Source organism: Apteryx mantelli, chromosome 18 (assembly GCF_036417845.1).
Source record: "Apteryx mantelli isolate bAptMan1 chromosome 18, bAptMan1.hap1, whole genome shotgun sequence".
Lineage (NCBI taxonomy): Eukaryota > Metazoa > Chordata > Aves > Apterygiformes > Apterygidae > Apteryx > Apteryx mantelli.
Window position 1 is genome coordinate 19,439,890 of NC_089995.1, and position 16,020 is coordinate 19,455,909.

General features: G+C 39.6%; 1 protein-coding gene across 1 annotated transcript in view; it reads right to left on the reverse strand.

Annotated features, from left to right (window-relative positions):
• CTNNBL1 (catenin beta like 1) overlaps nt 1-16,020 on the reverse strand; it is a 62,766-nt gene that overhangs the window by 22,967 nt on the left and 23,779 nt on the right. The window contains exons 8-11 of the mRNA XM_067307667.1: nt 15,318-15,390; nt 14,974-15,032; nt 14,066-14,214; nt 6,546-6,727 (exon numbers count right to left, since the gene is read on the reverse strand). Of these exons, the coding sequence (XP_067163768.1) occupies nt 6,546-6,727; nt 14,066-14,214; nt 14,974-15,032; nt 15,318-15,390 (463 nt within the window). The remainder of the gene's footprint in view (nt 1-6,545; nt 6,728-14,065; nt 14,215-14,973; nt 15,033-15,317; nt 15,391-16,020) is intronic.

Here is a 16,020-nt window from a genome sequence, read left to right on the forward strand (position 1 = left end):
CAAAATCAACCCCCCCCCCCCCCCCAGCAGTAATAATGATCAGCTCTGGAAGCAGTTTATCAGGAAGTCTGATGAAACTGCCATCACTTGAAGAATTTAAAATCAAGACTTGAGAGGCACCAAACCCACAGGCTTCACTCAGTGGAGGCCAGCCTATTTTTCTTGAGAACAAGCTGTCTGTAAGAAGCTCAAACACACCTCCCTATGCCAAGAATACATCCCATCACCAAGAGCAGAGGCTAATAGATAACGCAGCTCCCCAGCTGAGAGAGGAAAGAAGCCCCCATGAAGCACTGAGGCCGATACTGCCGAATCACTTTGGGATCCAGCTAGGCATCCAACCCAGCCTAATCCAAAGGAGACGAGGAGTGCTCAGGGAGCCGACTTCTGGAGTTTCTCCTCTCCACACTTACTGAGGTATACAAAATGCATTCAAAGAAAGGTATTGCAATGCAACTTGCAGAGTCATGGAAGGCCTGCCACTCTCGCACCCCACTCGTTTTTTGGTGCATTATGAAATTGCAAGTGGAATTAAGGACATGCTATTTAAATGCCATAGCATCCAGTATGCCTACCTCTTTTCACATGCATTAATACTTAGCACTTTTAAAGAGAACCCCACCCAAGTGTCTCAAAATGTTTTGCAGTGAAAACTCTCGTCTGACAGTAGTAAGAAATACTTCTATTTTACCAATATGTAAACTGAGGCCCAGAAAGGCTGAAAAAGGTATGCACATGTTGTCCCTCGTGAGCTGGAATCCAACTATCATGCTGAGTATAAGTCAAAATTCTTTCCTCAGTGGTTGGAAATTTATTTTTGTGATGTTCTTGTAACAGAGAATGTTAAATTTAATTAAGATAAATTTAACACTGTACTCAGCATCATGACTCATTCAAATAACAAATTCCTGTTGTATTCTGGAGTGTTAATGGTAAAAATAAACCGACATAATAAAGTCCTGTTTAAACGGACTGATGCCTTCAGTAGGTATTCATTTCAGAAGACCACCAATGAAAAATATTTTCTTCTGGCTAACTGAAGGTGTTCATTTAATAGAGATGAGCTTTATCAGGTCATTCTTCTATAGCCTTTTCACTCTTTCCATGCCCAGGGAACTTGGAATGAATACCTGCTACATAACTAAGGGCTTTGCTACATTTCAGTGTGTGTTACAATGGAGCAAGAGTGTATTTAGTAAGAAATCTATTCTTTTAAAGGAAATGTATAGCTATATGTCTCCAAAAGAGTTTTTTTTAAGAGGGTGAAGAGGCAAAAAAAAAAACAAAAAACACAAAGTGAGAGAAATTCTCATTTGAAAATTGGCTGAACTAGTTCTAAGGTTATCAAATTAAGTCTTCTTAAGTAAAACTGACATCTAAGTCAAGAGAAGGCATTTAAATTAAGATGAATTGAGCAAACATCCTTTTATAGTTCATTAGACTCTGCAAGTGAGCAAAACTAGAGTCCAAACAATTGTTCAGAGAAAGAGAGAATATACGCCCTATCAAACAAGTTACAATTGCTTCACCACAGACTCTCTAATTCACCATGAATTTGTTTTTCCCATTTTTAGCTCACTGAGGCTGTCCAAGAATTTCAAGTTAGCATCCAACACTTCCATTAGATTGTTGTTGGTGTTGTTTAGCAACAAAAATCCTTTTATCTTTATGGACAAGTAAGATACACTGTCTGACTCTTAGCTCTGTGCCAGATGAAATTCTCTGTTACTCCCCCTGCCCCCTCCCCCAAAAGAGAGTTTATGCTTTTTATTATTTTCATGGTGAGCATTTCAGCACTCAGGAACAGACATTCTTGCAGCATCTCCCAATGTGTTTCAAAGCTTACAATACAAAAAACATTATTTCAAATCTTACCCTAGATTTATCCCAAGAATTACCCAGACCCAAATTCACTTTTATTTTCTGTAATCACAGATGCTACATACTTGTCTCGTTGCCTTTCCATCTTAGTTTCACTAAAGCTATAATAGCCAGACTCTTCTCAGGTGCCCCATCAGAACTCATGGGTCTCCCCCTTAACATGGTAGATCACACATTTTTAATTATCTCCTAAGTGTCTAATGCAGTCCCAGTCTCAGACTGATCAAGAGTACATTTTTCTCCAAAATTTGGCTCTTATCTTTCTATCAATACTCACTATAAGCAGGTTATGTTATCCTCCCATATATTACTCACCTGCACATTATCCGCCAACAAAAGACTACCGCAAAGCTACGCTATATTGTACCTTGTATGTTGTGTTCGGTCGCCAACTTGAAGCCTGTCTGGATTACACTTGCAGAGGGACCATAATCCTTAATCAGTAAGATTACAGGGAGCAGTCAATCATAAAAACAAACACTGAGCTTCTAGTAGAATCAAACATGCACTTCTGCAGTAATACTTCTCATTAATTCTCCATCACCTACTTTACTTCATTCTCCTTTTCCTTTGCTCCAAACAATGTCAAGCAGTATCTAAGAAGGCCTGGCTAATGTCAGCCAAGTAACTCAGGCTGCAATTGTTTGAGAAAACTAATGAAACTCACTATTTATAAAACGCAAGTACATATTTAAGAAGTTGGCAAGTATCAATTCAATACACTTCATCTATTTTCTGTGGTCTTTACAGCAAATAGAGGAGGATGCTCAAGCAAAGGATACTCTGCTCCTTGGGAAAAGAGCATATAAAAATACAACCATTTGCTCCCTGACCTCAGCAAAAATTAGAAGTGTAATGCTCTACCCCATAATTTTGTCAGTTGAGCAGGGCTGAGATTCCAGCAATCACACCCACAAGACCACATCAAAGAAACACTATTTTGTACAACGACTGGCCCGTCTCTCTAAGACTGGCCAGCCGGGCTGGATACTCAAAAGTATTTTGACCCCACAGACAGAGGAAAACTCTAAGCCCTTACATTTCGGTTTGGAATTGCAAAATATTTCTGTTTGAATTGCTTCACTACCTCAGAAAAATGAAATTGCTTCATATGAGATTCTTTTTCTCCCCAACCTGACACCCTCTGCCATATATCACGATCTGTCCAATCAGGCAAAATTCAGGTGTAAATTGTGTAGGCAGTTAGACACCGCTGGTCGAATCTTTAGGCTCAAATCATACTTAAAAATGGTAAGGAAATTTTCCCCTTTTTCCTTAATTATATAAATGCATATAAAGCTTAAATATTTGCAGTTTGGATTAAAATTGGTCACATGCTACCCTATGTAATTATTTTAAACACTGACAGCACCTGCAAAATTTAGGACTAAAATGTAGTTACTCCTCACCCAGCACTGGCACCTTTACACCATTAGAAATAACTTCTTATAATGTATTTCTTATTTTTTTTAATCAAATTTAATATGGATTATAAAGTTTTGTAATAAATGAAAGCTGGCCAAGCCACATTGAAAAAAAACTCATATCGAGAACAAGACCTTCAAGACAATAAGATAAACACTACTTTACACATTATCTCCCATGTGAAAAACAACATTACTAGTATATCTATTTAAAATAAAGACAATGGGAAGAGTATTTTCCCATCAACATCAAAAAAATAAGAAACATTTTGTGCTCTAAAGATGAAGCATCAGATATCCAATGAGAGGAGCATTTCTACAGCTAACTATTGTTAAAGCAGCCTCGGGCCCACCGAGCCCCAGCTAATGGTGGTACCTGCAACCTGACAGCACTTAGGAACTACAAACAAAGGAAACGTTAAGACAGGCTCAGCAGCTGCGTCTCGGTGGACAAACGCTACCGACAGAGCTGTTTGATGCCTCACCCAACGACAAAGCACTTTAACAAGGTTGTCAATTAAGCCGTCGTAATTAGGCTCTCAGGTTAACAGCCCGTTGAGGTTTTCATACTTTGCAGTGTAACTGCTAACGACTATCTGGATGCAGTCTCAATAGCAACAGGTGCGATGTGGATCTGTTCACAGTGCAAAGGCCTTTAAATTGCTGTTTGTTTTTTTTTTTAAATACTGGTACTTTTGTTACAAAGCCATTCCAGTTAATCCTTTAAAGAAATATGTTTCTTCATTTGACATACACATGAACACTTTCCTAGCAGAAGAGGATCATCACGTTTTTGAGAGTTTGAATACAGGAGAAAATTTTTTTACAAGAAAAGATGACAAGGAGAGACTGACAATTAGCATTCCTCTTGCTAAATAAACAAGATGTACGGAAAAAAATGTGTTCCTAGAATTAACACAGCACAGAGGGCATTAATTCTCAATCGTTCTAGACTTGTATGATTTCCCTTAAAACAAGTGGGCACTAAGAATTCATTTTAGTATTCCTGTTCAATCAGTAGCTTATAACGGCTGACCACCAAACAGCAGTGCCCCCAAGCACAGAATAATTACTGTATTGCTGGTGCAACATTTGGCCAAGTAAGGGTATATACTATGCTGCTTATATGCACATCAGGACAATGCCTCTGACAGGCTCCAGGCGAACCCTGTTAAACATCTCAATTAACTTCAAGTGTTATAAATTCACTAACTCATCTGCCCAGTGATGCAAAACAAAGAAAATTGGACTTACTACCACAGCTTTTTAGAGAGAGTTTATTTTAATAAAACTGATTTCTGGACTCATCTTAATTTCCTCCATTTCTTCTCAGTATTAATGAGATGGAGGTATGATGTGAAGGTACTTTGCAAGGACCGCTCTGCTTTACAGAGGGCAGATTTACTTTCCTTCTAACACAAATAATTAATAACCTGACCCCTCTGTAGGGCTTTCCAAACTACTACCTAATCCTCACAGTAGCCAAGATGGCAATATCTGTTTCATCTGGAGATTGCAGATGAAACAGATGAGACAGAGGTTAACTCACTTCCCCAAACTGAAAAATTAAGTTAATGACATGGGCAACAGACCAGATCTCTCTGCTCTGAAGCTCGTACTCTTGCCTGAGCTAAAAAGACTGAAACAGCCTTATTTTCCTACTTCAAATTAAGATTTCAAAACATCCCCTAAATCCATCATCTGAGTGCAACTGCACTCTGCAATTTTGATTACGCAAATCCCAGTAACATAAGACAGCGTTTCTTCCTTCACCATAATCCATGAAAGACAAGCAACACAATACAAGATAGATAAGGGAGCCAGAACTGGCAACCTTTGTGTAAGCATTACCACGCGTGGCGCCGGGCTGCAGGCAAGTACCTTCCCTCCCCAAGCACATGCCCTAGGAAAGCAGCAATAGCAGACACGCACACCCACCCGACCCACAGTGTTTCCAGCTCCTGTTTTGTTGTATCATCTCCACCTCTCAGTCCCATGGTACTCAGGATGCAGAGCTCATCTCTGCAGCTATTACAGCCTAAACAAGCCTGCCAGGAGCTGTCTGGCCAAGCCATTGCCTTCATTAATAAAATGTTATCAACTTCCTAATGTTGGTGCTCTAAAGCAAATGTATTGTTACCAGCTCACCACTGGCACATTTTTCAAGAAGAAAACAGCTGCTTACTGAATCTATCACTTTTCAATACTACCCCTTCTTTTAGGGAGAATCAGAAGAAGTACAAGGCTCACACCCCGAACCGCCACCTGCTCTGCAGCTTTTCACTCACTATGTCAAAGAAAGAAGATACCCAGTCCTGAGAGAAAGCAACTGATGTTAGTCCAGTGCTCAGTGTAGGTCTGCAGGAGGCAGCATCTCTCTCTGTTTTTGCTTTTGAGAATATCAAGACATCTGATTATAACTTAGTTGCTAAGACTGTACTAATTCACTGTATCTGGGTTTAGAGATCCCATTTTGTTGCTGTTCCCTTGCTGTTCTCCCCCAGGTTACCACAATAGTTAAAGATGGATACTAGGCAAGTCTGAGATCCACCCATACCTCTTTCAGTTTTTGACAATATTCATCCTTTATAGTAATGAATTGGCACAAAATCTCAAGCAACGTTAGCAGTATTTAAACTTTCTTCCAAAATGTAGTCAATTATTAACAAAATGGAAAAAGGTAATATCATCAGAAGCAGGAGGGGACTGACCCAAGATTCAGTTCAGCTTATGGGTCTTGCAGTAACACTCCACAGAAGATTTCTGTTACAGCAGAGTTTTCCAGGGGAGAGAGGAAAAAAAGTAGAAAAGAGGAACTTTAAGTGTGTGTAGTGTTTTTCTGCAATGCCTGATGCTCATTGAGTCACACTTCAGTGCTCAGAGCCAGGAAAACACTGTTTTTGAGATGACATTTGTAGTTGCCTCATTACTCTTTTCAAAAGAGTTTTGCATCAAAGAGGCAGAGCTTCAAACAGAGTGTGCAGGAGTAAAATAACTTATTAACAGTACATGAAATGGAATCACTAGGAACTGCTGATACTGAAACAAGCAGGGCAGCTGTGTCATCAACAGCTAGCACTGCAACAGCGAATGCACAGGCTATTCTAGATTTGAAAGCCGCAGGAGGAGCAATGAAAGGACTGGTGATTTACTCATTATCTCCTTATTGGCAGGCTTTGCAGATACTTACTTCCCATTCATTCTTCCATCACAACAAGAAGGATCTAGAGACAGGCCTACCTTCATGTTCTTTTTCAGTTGTTCCAACTTTCTTTATCTTTTTGGGTGATTTCATGAAGAGTGGAAAGATGGTCCTCAGACCAAGAATGTCAACAAATTTGTGACAGTTGTCTGTGCCCTCAGGTCCAATCATGGCATGGTCCAGTACCTTCAAGGCACTGCTACGGGAAATCTTCTTCTCTCTGTGAAAGAAAGCCTCAGTTAAACATCTCAGGGACATGAGGAGTTTTGGATCAAAGCCAGTTTATACTAGCTTTGAACTACTGCTTCAATAAGACAGCACAAAAAGGGAAAATTAATGTGACAAAGACAAGTATGAAGTACAAGCTTTAAGCAAAGCCAAAGCCAAAACATATCAACAAATACTTTCTTTTCAAAACCATGGTGGAGGACAAAATATTCTCTTAGGTATATCAGATGTACTTCTTCACCACCTTACAAATAGTAGCACAAAACAGGCAGGGAAAATTGGGTTGGGTACACAAGATAAATAATGTCACACCAAAAGGATCCAGATTTAGAATTAATGATAATTCCATTTATTGAAAGAGTAAGCTTAGTTCAATTTCTGGTGGAGAGGATTCCAAACCAGGAAAGCCAGAAATCATTAAAACAACAATTCTAAATCTATGACATTTGAAAACCAGATGGAAAACTACCATTATTTCTCCAGCATTCCCATAACAATATCCTTTGTCTTTAAAGATCCTCTGACTTGAAAACAGTAACATGTGTTTCACAGTAGCATGAAAGGAGAAGAGCAAAACAAACAAACAAACAAAAAAGTCCATGTACTAGGATGCTTTGGAAGGTCCACTGACAAAGGTCACAGTTATGTGAAGCTATGCCCTACAAACCTGTACACACTTACAGGACATTATATGTGTGTGTGTGTGTGTGTGTGTGTGTGTGTGTGTGTGTGTTTGTATATATATTTAGAGAGAGAGAGAGAGAGAGAGAGAGAGAGAGAGAGACACACATTTTTATTAACTGTATGCTTATTGGAAAAGTTTGCACAAAATTATTTCTGTAACATAATAACAGACTTCTAAATGAGTCATCCTTGACATCTCGAAGTACCCACAATACAAGGTTATCATAAAGAGATTTCTTTTGCCAAAGAAGAAAATTTGACTAACTCTAAAATGAGACTATTTCTGGATGGGAATTTGGTTTTCAAAATGGAGGGTATTGTGGTCGGCTTGGTTGCCTATATCCAATTTTGATTTGCAAAAACAGAACTGGGAATGTTTTGGGTCAAAAAGTACATCTCCTACACCCTTCTGGATATCACAGAACAATGAACCAGCTTAAAGATAACTATTTGTATTAAAAATAAATGTAAATAAACTTCCCACACAAAAGCAATGATAATCACTTATCACCATTCCATCAGGTAACTCTGGGCTGAAATTGAGGTAAAACTTGTCATTACATTCCAAGATCCCAGTTTGGTATTTATAAGGCAACAGCTGACAACATTAGCAATGAACTCTCCAAGATTTTCTTGCTGGTAGTGACATCAGCTATACTGAAGAAAATCCTGTCTCCAGAAATCATGTTTGGAGGCAAGCAGATAGATTTTCACCTTTTCTGCTTTAATAAAAATTCAGAATGTTAATGTTGGCAATTCATATTCATGATAGACAGACACTCTGAAAATCATGTCTAAAAATCTATACTTCTCAAATAAGAAACAAAAACTTATAATTAATTCAAGAGAATATGTAAAATACCCTGTGAAACATGAAATGAAAAAGCAGCCACTAACACAGTCTATAAAATGAATGGATCAGGTAAATGTTAGTGGGAGCTAATGTGAACTGAAAAATGAGAATCTACAGCTTTCTCAAAGGCCAGTCCAATCATGGAATAAATTTCCTTAGGTATAGGACAGTCACAAGCCTTACCACCTTCCACTCTAAAAGCATAGTAATCTCCTCTTTCTTTTCTCCAAGAGACAATTTGTTCTCTAGCAAATATGTAGCTATATGCATATTTTAAAAATAAATCCCCACAGAAACAAGATGTGCTCTTCCCCTAGGGAGACAATGAGAGAACAATTATCCTCAGACACACATTAGCTACACGGCATTACTGTAAGGTTCTCAGTTCTTATTGGTGAGCGTGGAATAAGAAACTGTAAAGAACAAAACATCACTCAAGTCCTCTCATCGAGGAGGTAGCCAAGAGGCTGGCATACGTACGCAAGCCACCCTTGCGCACCCGTCACGGCCACGCACCCCCTGAAACCCCGCGGTGCGGGACCAGCCTTCTCGCGTGCGAACACGGCACACGGAGAAGAACCCAGCAGCTCCCTACACAGGCTTCGTCCATCAGCAGCCTCCTGTCACGACAGGGGCAGCATCAGATTAAAATTAAGTTTCAAAGCAGCCCAGAGCTTTCTGAAGCCCAAGCTCCAGAGAGTTGTGGAAAACATCTTCCCCTTAGAGACCTGTCTCTGTGAACCCATAACAACATGCAAACTTCACATAAACATCCTATCCTAAAGAAGCTACTTTGTCCACTGCAACCACCGATACTTTTGATGGGCATTAAGTGGTTGTTAAAAGTATCAAACTCAACTCAAATCTTGTGCAACAGTGAGCTCTACCTATTAACTATGCAGTGAAGAGTAGTATAAAATAGTATAAAGAGTTTGATACCCTCCCCCACAATATACACCACCTTTCCTATACAGGAAGCTAGAAATAAAGTACTCCTTTGGCTAGACAATATAAGAAATGTTTTCAGGGCAAGTAATTGCATATTGATCAACAGTTAAGGAAGGCTGCAGAGAGCTGAACTCTGGAATATTCATTGGGCTTAAGTTCAGGCTTTTAGAGATCAATAGCTGTTTGACTGTACTGTCTAGAGTTGATTTTACTTGAAATATTTATTCTACTGAAGGGCAAGCAGTTTATCTTAGTCTCATCTGCATTTATTGAAGTCACAAGCAACTTTTAGCTGAACACTAATTCAAAGACAAGCATACGTGAGTATCACCAAATGGGGAGTGACCTCAGTCTTAACAGAGAACTCTGAATTACAACTTTATTTAGTAACCATTGTTTTTCTCCTTTCAATACCACTGTATTCGAGAACACTCTTCTGGTACTTCTATTAATTTAAAAAGAGGAGATAGTAACACTATTTGGACTTTCCACAGTAGCATAACACAATCTCTCACTTTCCAAAATACTAACAAAAGCAAAATACTAGGTTTGCTGGACAAGTGCTGTAGAAAATGGTTTTGTTTAATTAACCAAAAGATTCAGTGCACAGACATTCTAAGTTTCTATGGGGTGATTAGGAACAGCAGGACAAGAAAACATAAAAGGATTTTAATAATCATGAAAAATATACCTTGAAATAGCTATAGTTGAGCTCTGGGGAGCAGTACAGAGTTGCCCATTCCCACTTTGTTTTTGCTATAGAGGCAGCAAATGCTTTTGTGAGGTCAAGAAAAGCTACTGAATAGCTTTAGAATAGAAGATCACGTTGTCCAAGTGATGCAAACTTCTGCAAACTGCCTTTGCTACATTTGTCTACATGCGTACACACGCGCCTTCAGTTAACGACTGAGAGCGCGCGAAGCATTTTTCCTGTGCAACAGGGAATCTTTTTGACACCTCCCCTGGGAATCCAGCGGTAGCATCTCCTCCAAACCATAACACAATTTTACAACAAAAGCAATAAGCTTCCGTCAATGTGTGCAAGGAAACTGACATTAAAATTCTGTTTCTCTCTCTTTTGGCTTTTTAAGGTAAACTGCATTTAGGTTGCTAAGGCAGAGCTGAGAGACTGAGTAGTAAAAAGTGCTTCCTGACCTAAAAAAATAAAATAAAGTTGAATTGTGGTTGAAGAAAAAATGTCACATAGAATTAAATTCACAAGCCTTCTGCTGGTGGCTACCACCTTATTGATAAAACATTTTATTTTTGATAAAGATACTACATAAAACAAACAAGCCTCCACTGCTGCAGAGATGTGAATCCTTGAATAATTGCATATATCCTTGCTCTCATCCTACTTCAATACTGTCTACTTTTTTTCTACTGTCCACAAGCTCTGCCCTTCTTAATCTGGTCTTCTCCTAGACGCTTTTATTTACCTCACACATGCCTGCCTGACTGGTCCTCTCTGACGTTGCACTCCCAGGGCCTGTTGCAAGCCCCCCTCAACAGTGCAAATCAGAGATCACAGCACCAAGTCCAGGTCATTGCTTTCTACGGTCAGGCATGCAAACTGCATGAACAGGATCATGCTCATTTTCAGATGCCACTTCTGGCTCCCCATAAACTAGTAGAAATTCACACAAGACAGCTGCATCTTTTGCTGATGGACATAAGTTTAAATCTCAGCATAAAGGGAACTAGTCCCATTTTCCTTACTTTATTGCCCAAAGGATTCTCTTGAGTATCCATTAAGTTAAATGTTCAGCTGAAAGATGCTACAATTCTCTAAAGTTCTGTGCACATAACCATTAACAGAACAACTATGCAGGAACGCTGCATCGCTAAATGTATTTGAAAGCACTAGATACAGAACACTACATTCTCTAAGACAGTAATGCAGATTCAAGCCTGGTATCTCTATTCTCATACAGCTTATCTACTTCACATCAATAAACTTTCAGCTTTGCTTATTTGTCCTTTCATCTGCACAGACTATGGTACAATGATTAACCTCCTTCAAGTAAATTGGAAAAAAAAAAAAAAAAAAAAAAAAAACAGCTCTCCCCCCAATCTTCAGAGGATATAGACAGAAGAGAAAAATATTCTGTCCTGTTTATGGATGAAGTAGTCAATCACTACTGAATGACATTTCTTTTCTTTGTTGTTTCCCACTAAGATATCAAGAAGGTACAGAAGTATGATCTTCCCATGAAGTTCTCAGGACCACAGCTATCAAGGTTGACCCCTACTTACAATGCTAGCCTGCACTTACCAAAGCAGTAGCGTCCAAGAAAATCTGAGCAACTGTAAGAGCTTCCAGACATACATCAAGAAAATTCCCCAAGATTATGTAATAGCCATTTAACACCTTCTTGTTACTAAAACATTAAAAAACCTGCAGTGCCAGTTTTCAGACACATCTTACTTTGGCATTTGAGAGTACACCCCCTGAAGCTTTCAAACTATTTTTCTCACCAATTCACACAGCCAGTAACCAGTGTGCACAGCACTTTTATTTATTTATTATTTAGCGAAGGCACTACGTCCAGCAGAGCTTTCTACCCTTGACCACACCAAGACCTGCGTAAGCACATAACCTCCATGGCAGCAGCTGAGATGTTCTACGTTTCTCCTCCTAATGTAGCCGCCTTCTTGCGGCATCTTATTGCTACTATTCATCACCACAAACCATCTTTTTACCTTAATCATCCCAAATGGATGATCTGTAGAGCATTTAGCTCTAACATCGTTCTCTTACTACTTAATTTAACTTAATTAACTGTCAAAACATGAAACACTTAAAACCTGAAAAGTTAGTTTCCAAGAGATGCCAAGACACATTAGAGATAAGCACCACAATCTTGCAGTTCTGAAGATCTGAGTTAACTACTTAAATAACACAGACAGTTGTGTCTGTGTAATCCCTACTGGAAGCAAATTTATAGCACTGATAAGGAAATATAAATATCACATCTATCAAAAGTAAAAACTTGGGACAGGAAACTAGCATTGTGACTGACTCAGCCAAAGTTTTAAGTATGAAAATAGCTTTAAGCATATGCAGAGTTTCACTGTTTTCACCTGTTTTAAATTACATGCATGATTAGGTGGTTCAGGATCCTGAAATTTCAACCATTATGAATATTAAGATAAAAAAGACCATTGTGTATTATGATACAGGAGTGAACTGGCATGCCAACAGGATGACTAGTGTGAAATACTAAAAAAAAGAGGTTGGCAGCTCGCGGAAAGAGGAAGACCACATATCAGCGATAAGGGTTTCCTCTTAACACTTTCAATCCTAATCTGAAAGCATCATTAGGAGCGAGAAGTTTTCCCTTTATGTCCAACTAGGCACTGCTCACTCTAGATGAGATTTGCAGTGTGGTACAAGTCAGGGCCAAAAAGAAAGCTGGTTTGGGGATGAGAATCTGTCAGCCTATCAACCCACATTATTTGCTCAAACAGCCAGGTAAGAACAACTTCAAATTTTCTACTGACCAGAACTAGATTAGAGGGAAAAAAAGAAAAAAATCTAATTGTCAGCATAGTCCCTGCTTATCAGACAAGAGTAGTGATAAAAACTTCCAAAAAATATTCTATGAACTTTTTTTCCTTCCACTGTCATTTTACCAGTCTCATACAGACTGGAGAATAAATTAGATTCCTAAGCATCAAAAGACTAAGGTCTTAGAAAACTCTTCAATTAGACACAATGGAGATCAGAAAACATCCATATTCCATCTTAAAACAGTTTATGTCAATGGATGCAACTAATGGCATGACTGCTTATGACAGCAGGGGCCTACTTCCAGGGTTACTTCCAACTGTACATTCACATGTTCAACGTTTCAGAACTTCAGCTCTATGTAGAGGCTGAACAGCAGCACAGATGTTGCTGGCAGTGAAATCACACTTTGTTCCTCAGAATTCCTTCATGACTACGAAGGGGGGGGGAGGGGGGGGAAGTGTCCAGGCAGAAGTTTTCCTCTTGTCATAATTTTCCAGCTGAAGCCCTGGTACAGAGGATGGTAAACAGCAGAGCCCAAAAAAGGGAAAAAAGCTATTAAAATTTGAAACGCTAAGTCCCACCCACATGGCAGAAGAACTTCAAGTAATTAGTTCTGCAAGGCTAGCTTAGTATGAGTGGCAGAGGGAGGCTTCCCTCTCATCCTTAGTTTTGGAGGCTTTCTTTAATTAGCCTCAAGAAAACCCAGCGTTCCTATCTGAATAATCCACGTTTGGTTATTTATTCAGTTCCCTGCTGCTGTACATCACCCAGCCATGCACCGCAGGAATACATCATTTCTTGTTGGCATTTGCTAACCAGGCACTGCACGCAGCTTAGAACACCAGGGAAAGTGAGACAAAGCCCCTGCTGTGGGCAATTCGGAGGTCTAGAGGAAGCCAGTCAACTCAGAGAAGATACAATTCAGTACCAGGCTAGGAAGTAAAAATGAAGAGGTAGCAGAGGAGCACTTGAGATTCAAGGTGTGACAGAGCACATTTATGCTCATTTCACAAAAGCAATTTTTGTATTAACATCCACAAACTCACCATCTCAGAAGCTACACAACACCGTGAAACTTGAACTGGGGAATAAAGAAAAAAAAAAAATTCTCCCTAGAAACATCCCAAGCTTCCCTCCTACCCTCACAGGAGTCTTAAATCCTTAGAGGATCAGTGGCCTGACCTATAGCATTCTTTCTACTGGGTGTCTGCCAGACAGACCTACACTGTTATTCACACGCAAATTTTATAAAGGGAAAAATATAAATATCTAGCCAGAACGTCTGTTGATAGGGCAAAAGCAGGTGAGAAAAATCAAAGTTATCTGTGTACCTAAGCATGAGATTCATCAGCTGTAGACCTTCTCCTTTCAGGAAACGATCACGATTGGAACTGAGCATTAGGCAGGAGCAAAGAGAGTCGAACAGATTCTCCATCATTTCTTGTTCTTCTGCTGTACTAGGGTTGTGTCGTTTAAACACCTGTATGACAAAGAACAAAACAAAATTCCCCCAAAGTGGAGGGCCCAATGTGGTCCACACCGATGTAGCGTATACATGAACATTTTACATCACAAGCCCTCAGCATCTGATAAGCATAAGCCCACAGTCATCAGAGCAGCAACCACACATATCACTGATGCATTCACACTTGCAGTTCTACTGCCCCTTTCCTGCCTTGACTGTATACCAAATGAGCAGCAGTTCAATACACGACTTGAAAAACAACGGGGGGCCTCCAAAGGGAAAGGCATATTCACTGATTACACAAACCACAAAACTATTATTACTGGGCATAATGCCCAAAGGATCTGCTCTACAGCACCCTAACTTACTGGCAATACTACCATCTGCTCAAGAAATAAAAGCGAGCAAAGAACATACTAGCTACGCTTAGCTCAAATCATAGAGGCAATGCACCCCGGCATCGGGCGTGGAGAATGTCAAAGACAGCCAAATTCTAACCCTATCTCCAACTCTCTGTATAGTTATAACAAAATCATTTAACTTCTGTGTACCTCAACGTTCATATCTGTAAAACAGGGATTAACCTCACCAACCACAGTCAATAAGCTTGCGTGGAAGTTATTCAGGCACTATGCCACTGCTAAATATAAAGCAGTGTTGTGCTTCAGTATCTAGAGATTTCTAGGACAGTGCTACACCTAGGATCTGCTCCACTCCCTCACACCCAGCCTGTGAGTCTCTTGATGGTAGACAGGGTATTTGCAAATTACTCACAGATAACTGCTGAAGCAGCACATCGATCCCATCCAGCTCCCCAAGCAATTCTCTGTTGTCTAGACAGGAGGGGGGAAAAAAAAAAAAATGGAGAGAGAAAAATGAAGCTAACTGTCAGATTTTACAGCCATCTAACACTGATACATCAGCAAACAAAATCAATATGGCTTGACAGAGTACAAAAGCTGAAGACAGAGTGAGAGAGAGACAGGGAGAAGGAGAAAGAGAGAGAAAGAATGTGTGAGCAAGCAAAGGGAAGCTAAAAGGCAGAAGAGCACTGTCATGATCTGAAACAAGCCTGGATCCTATCCTAACAGGATATCAATGTCAGAGGCATGTCTCACCATCGTTATTCTGGAGCAAAATAGCCAGCACCTCACTGCAGTACAGCTTGTTGGCGTCAAAAGGCATCTTAGCCTGTTGGTGAAAGAAGGACCAAGAAACCCATCAGGACACTTTATGTTTGACTGGATTTGAAGAATATGTTAATCAAATCACTGAATGCATGAGCAACGTTTAAACCAAAACACAACAGCAGTAATTTTGCCATATGACTCAGTAACAAAATAATAATAATTTTCATGGATTCAGGGATGACGGGGTTGGGGGAGAAGTCAACTTTGATCCTCCACACTGTCCTACATAATTAGGTTTGCCAGAGTTGGCTCAAAAAGCTTGAGGAAAAAAGGATCCAGTTGTTTGCAAGAAAATCTCTTTCCTGTCATAAATTTTCCATTACTGTTACATAAGTACATGGGCTTACCCCTATTCTGAAAGTCTGCACCTGTCACCAAAAATTGAATTCCAGAAAACACGTAACAGTAATATTAACTAGTAGCTTTCAAACTTTGATAAGGACCACAACGTCACAACCAGAAGAACATGAGACAGGGCTAGTCTGCACAGCAGCATAGCTTTCAGTTCATACATCTCTTCCACATTCAAAAATGAAAAAAAAAAGTCATATTATGAAACCAAATCAGTAACTAGCTATTTGTATTCCACTGTTCAAGAGAAAAAGAGTAAAAAGTAATAGGCGCTAGGCTT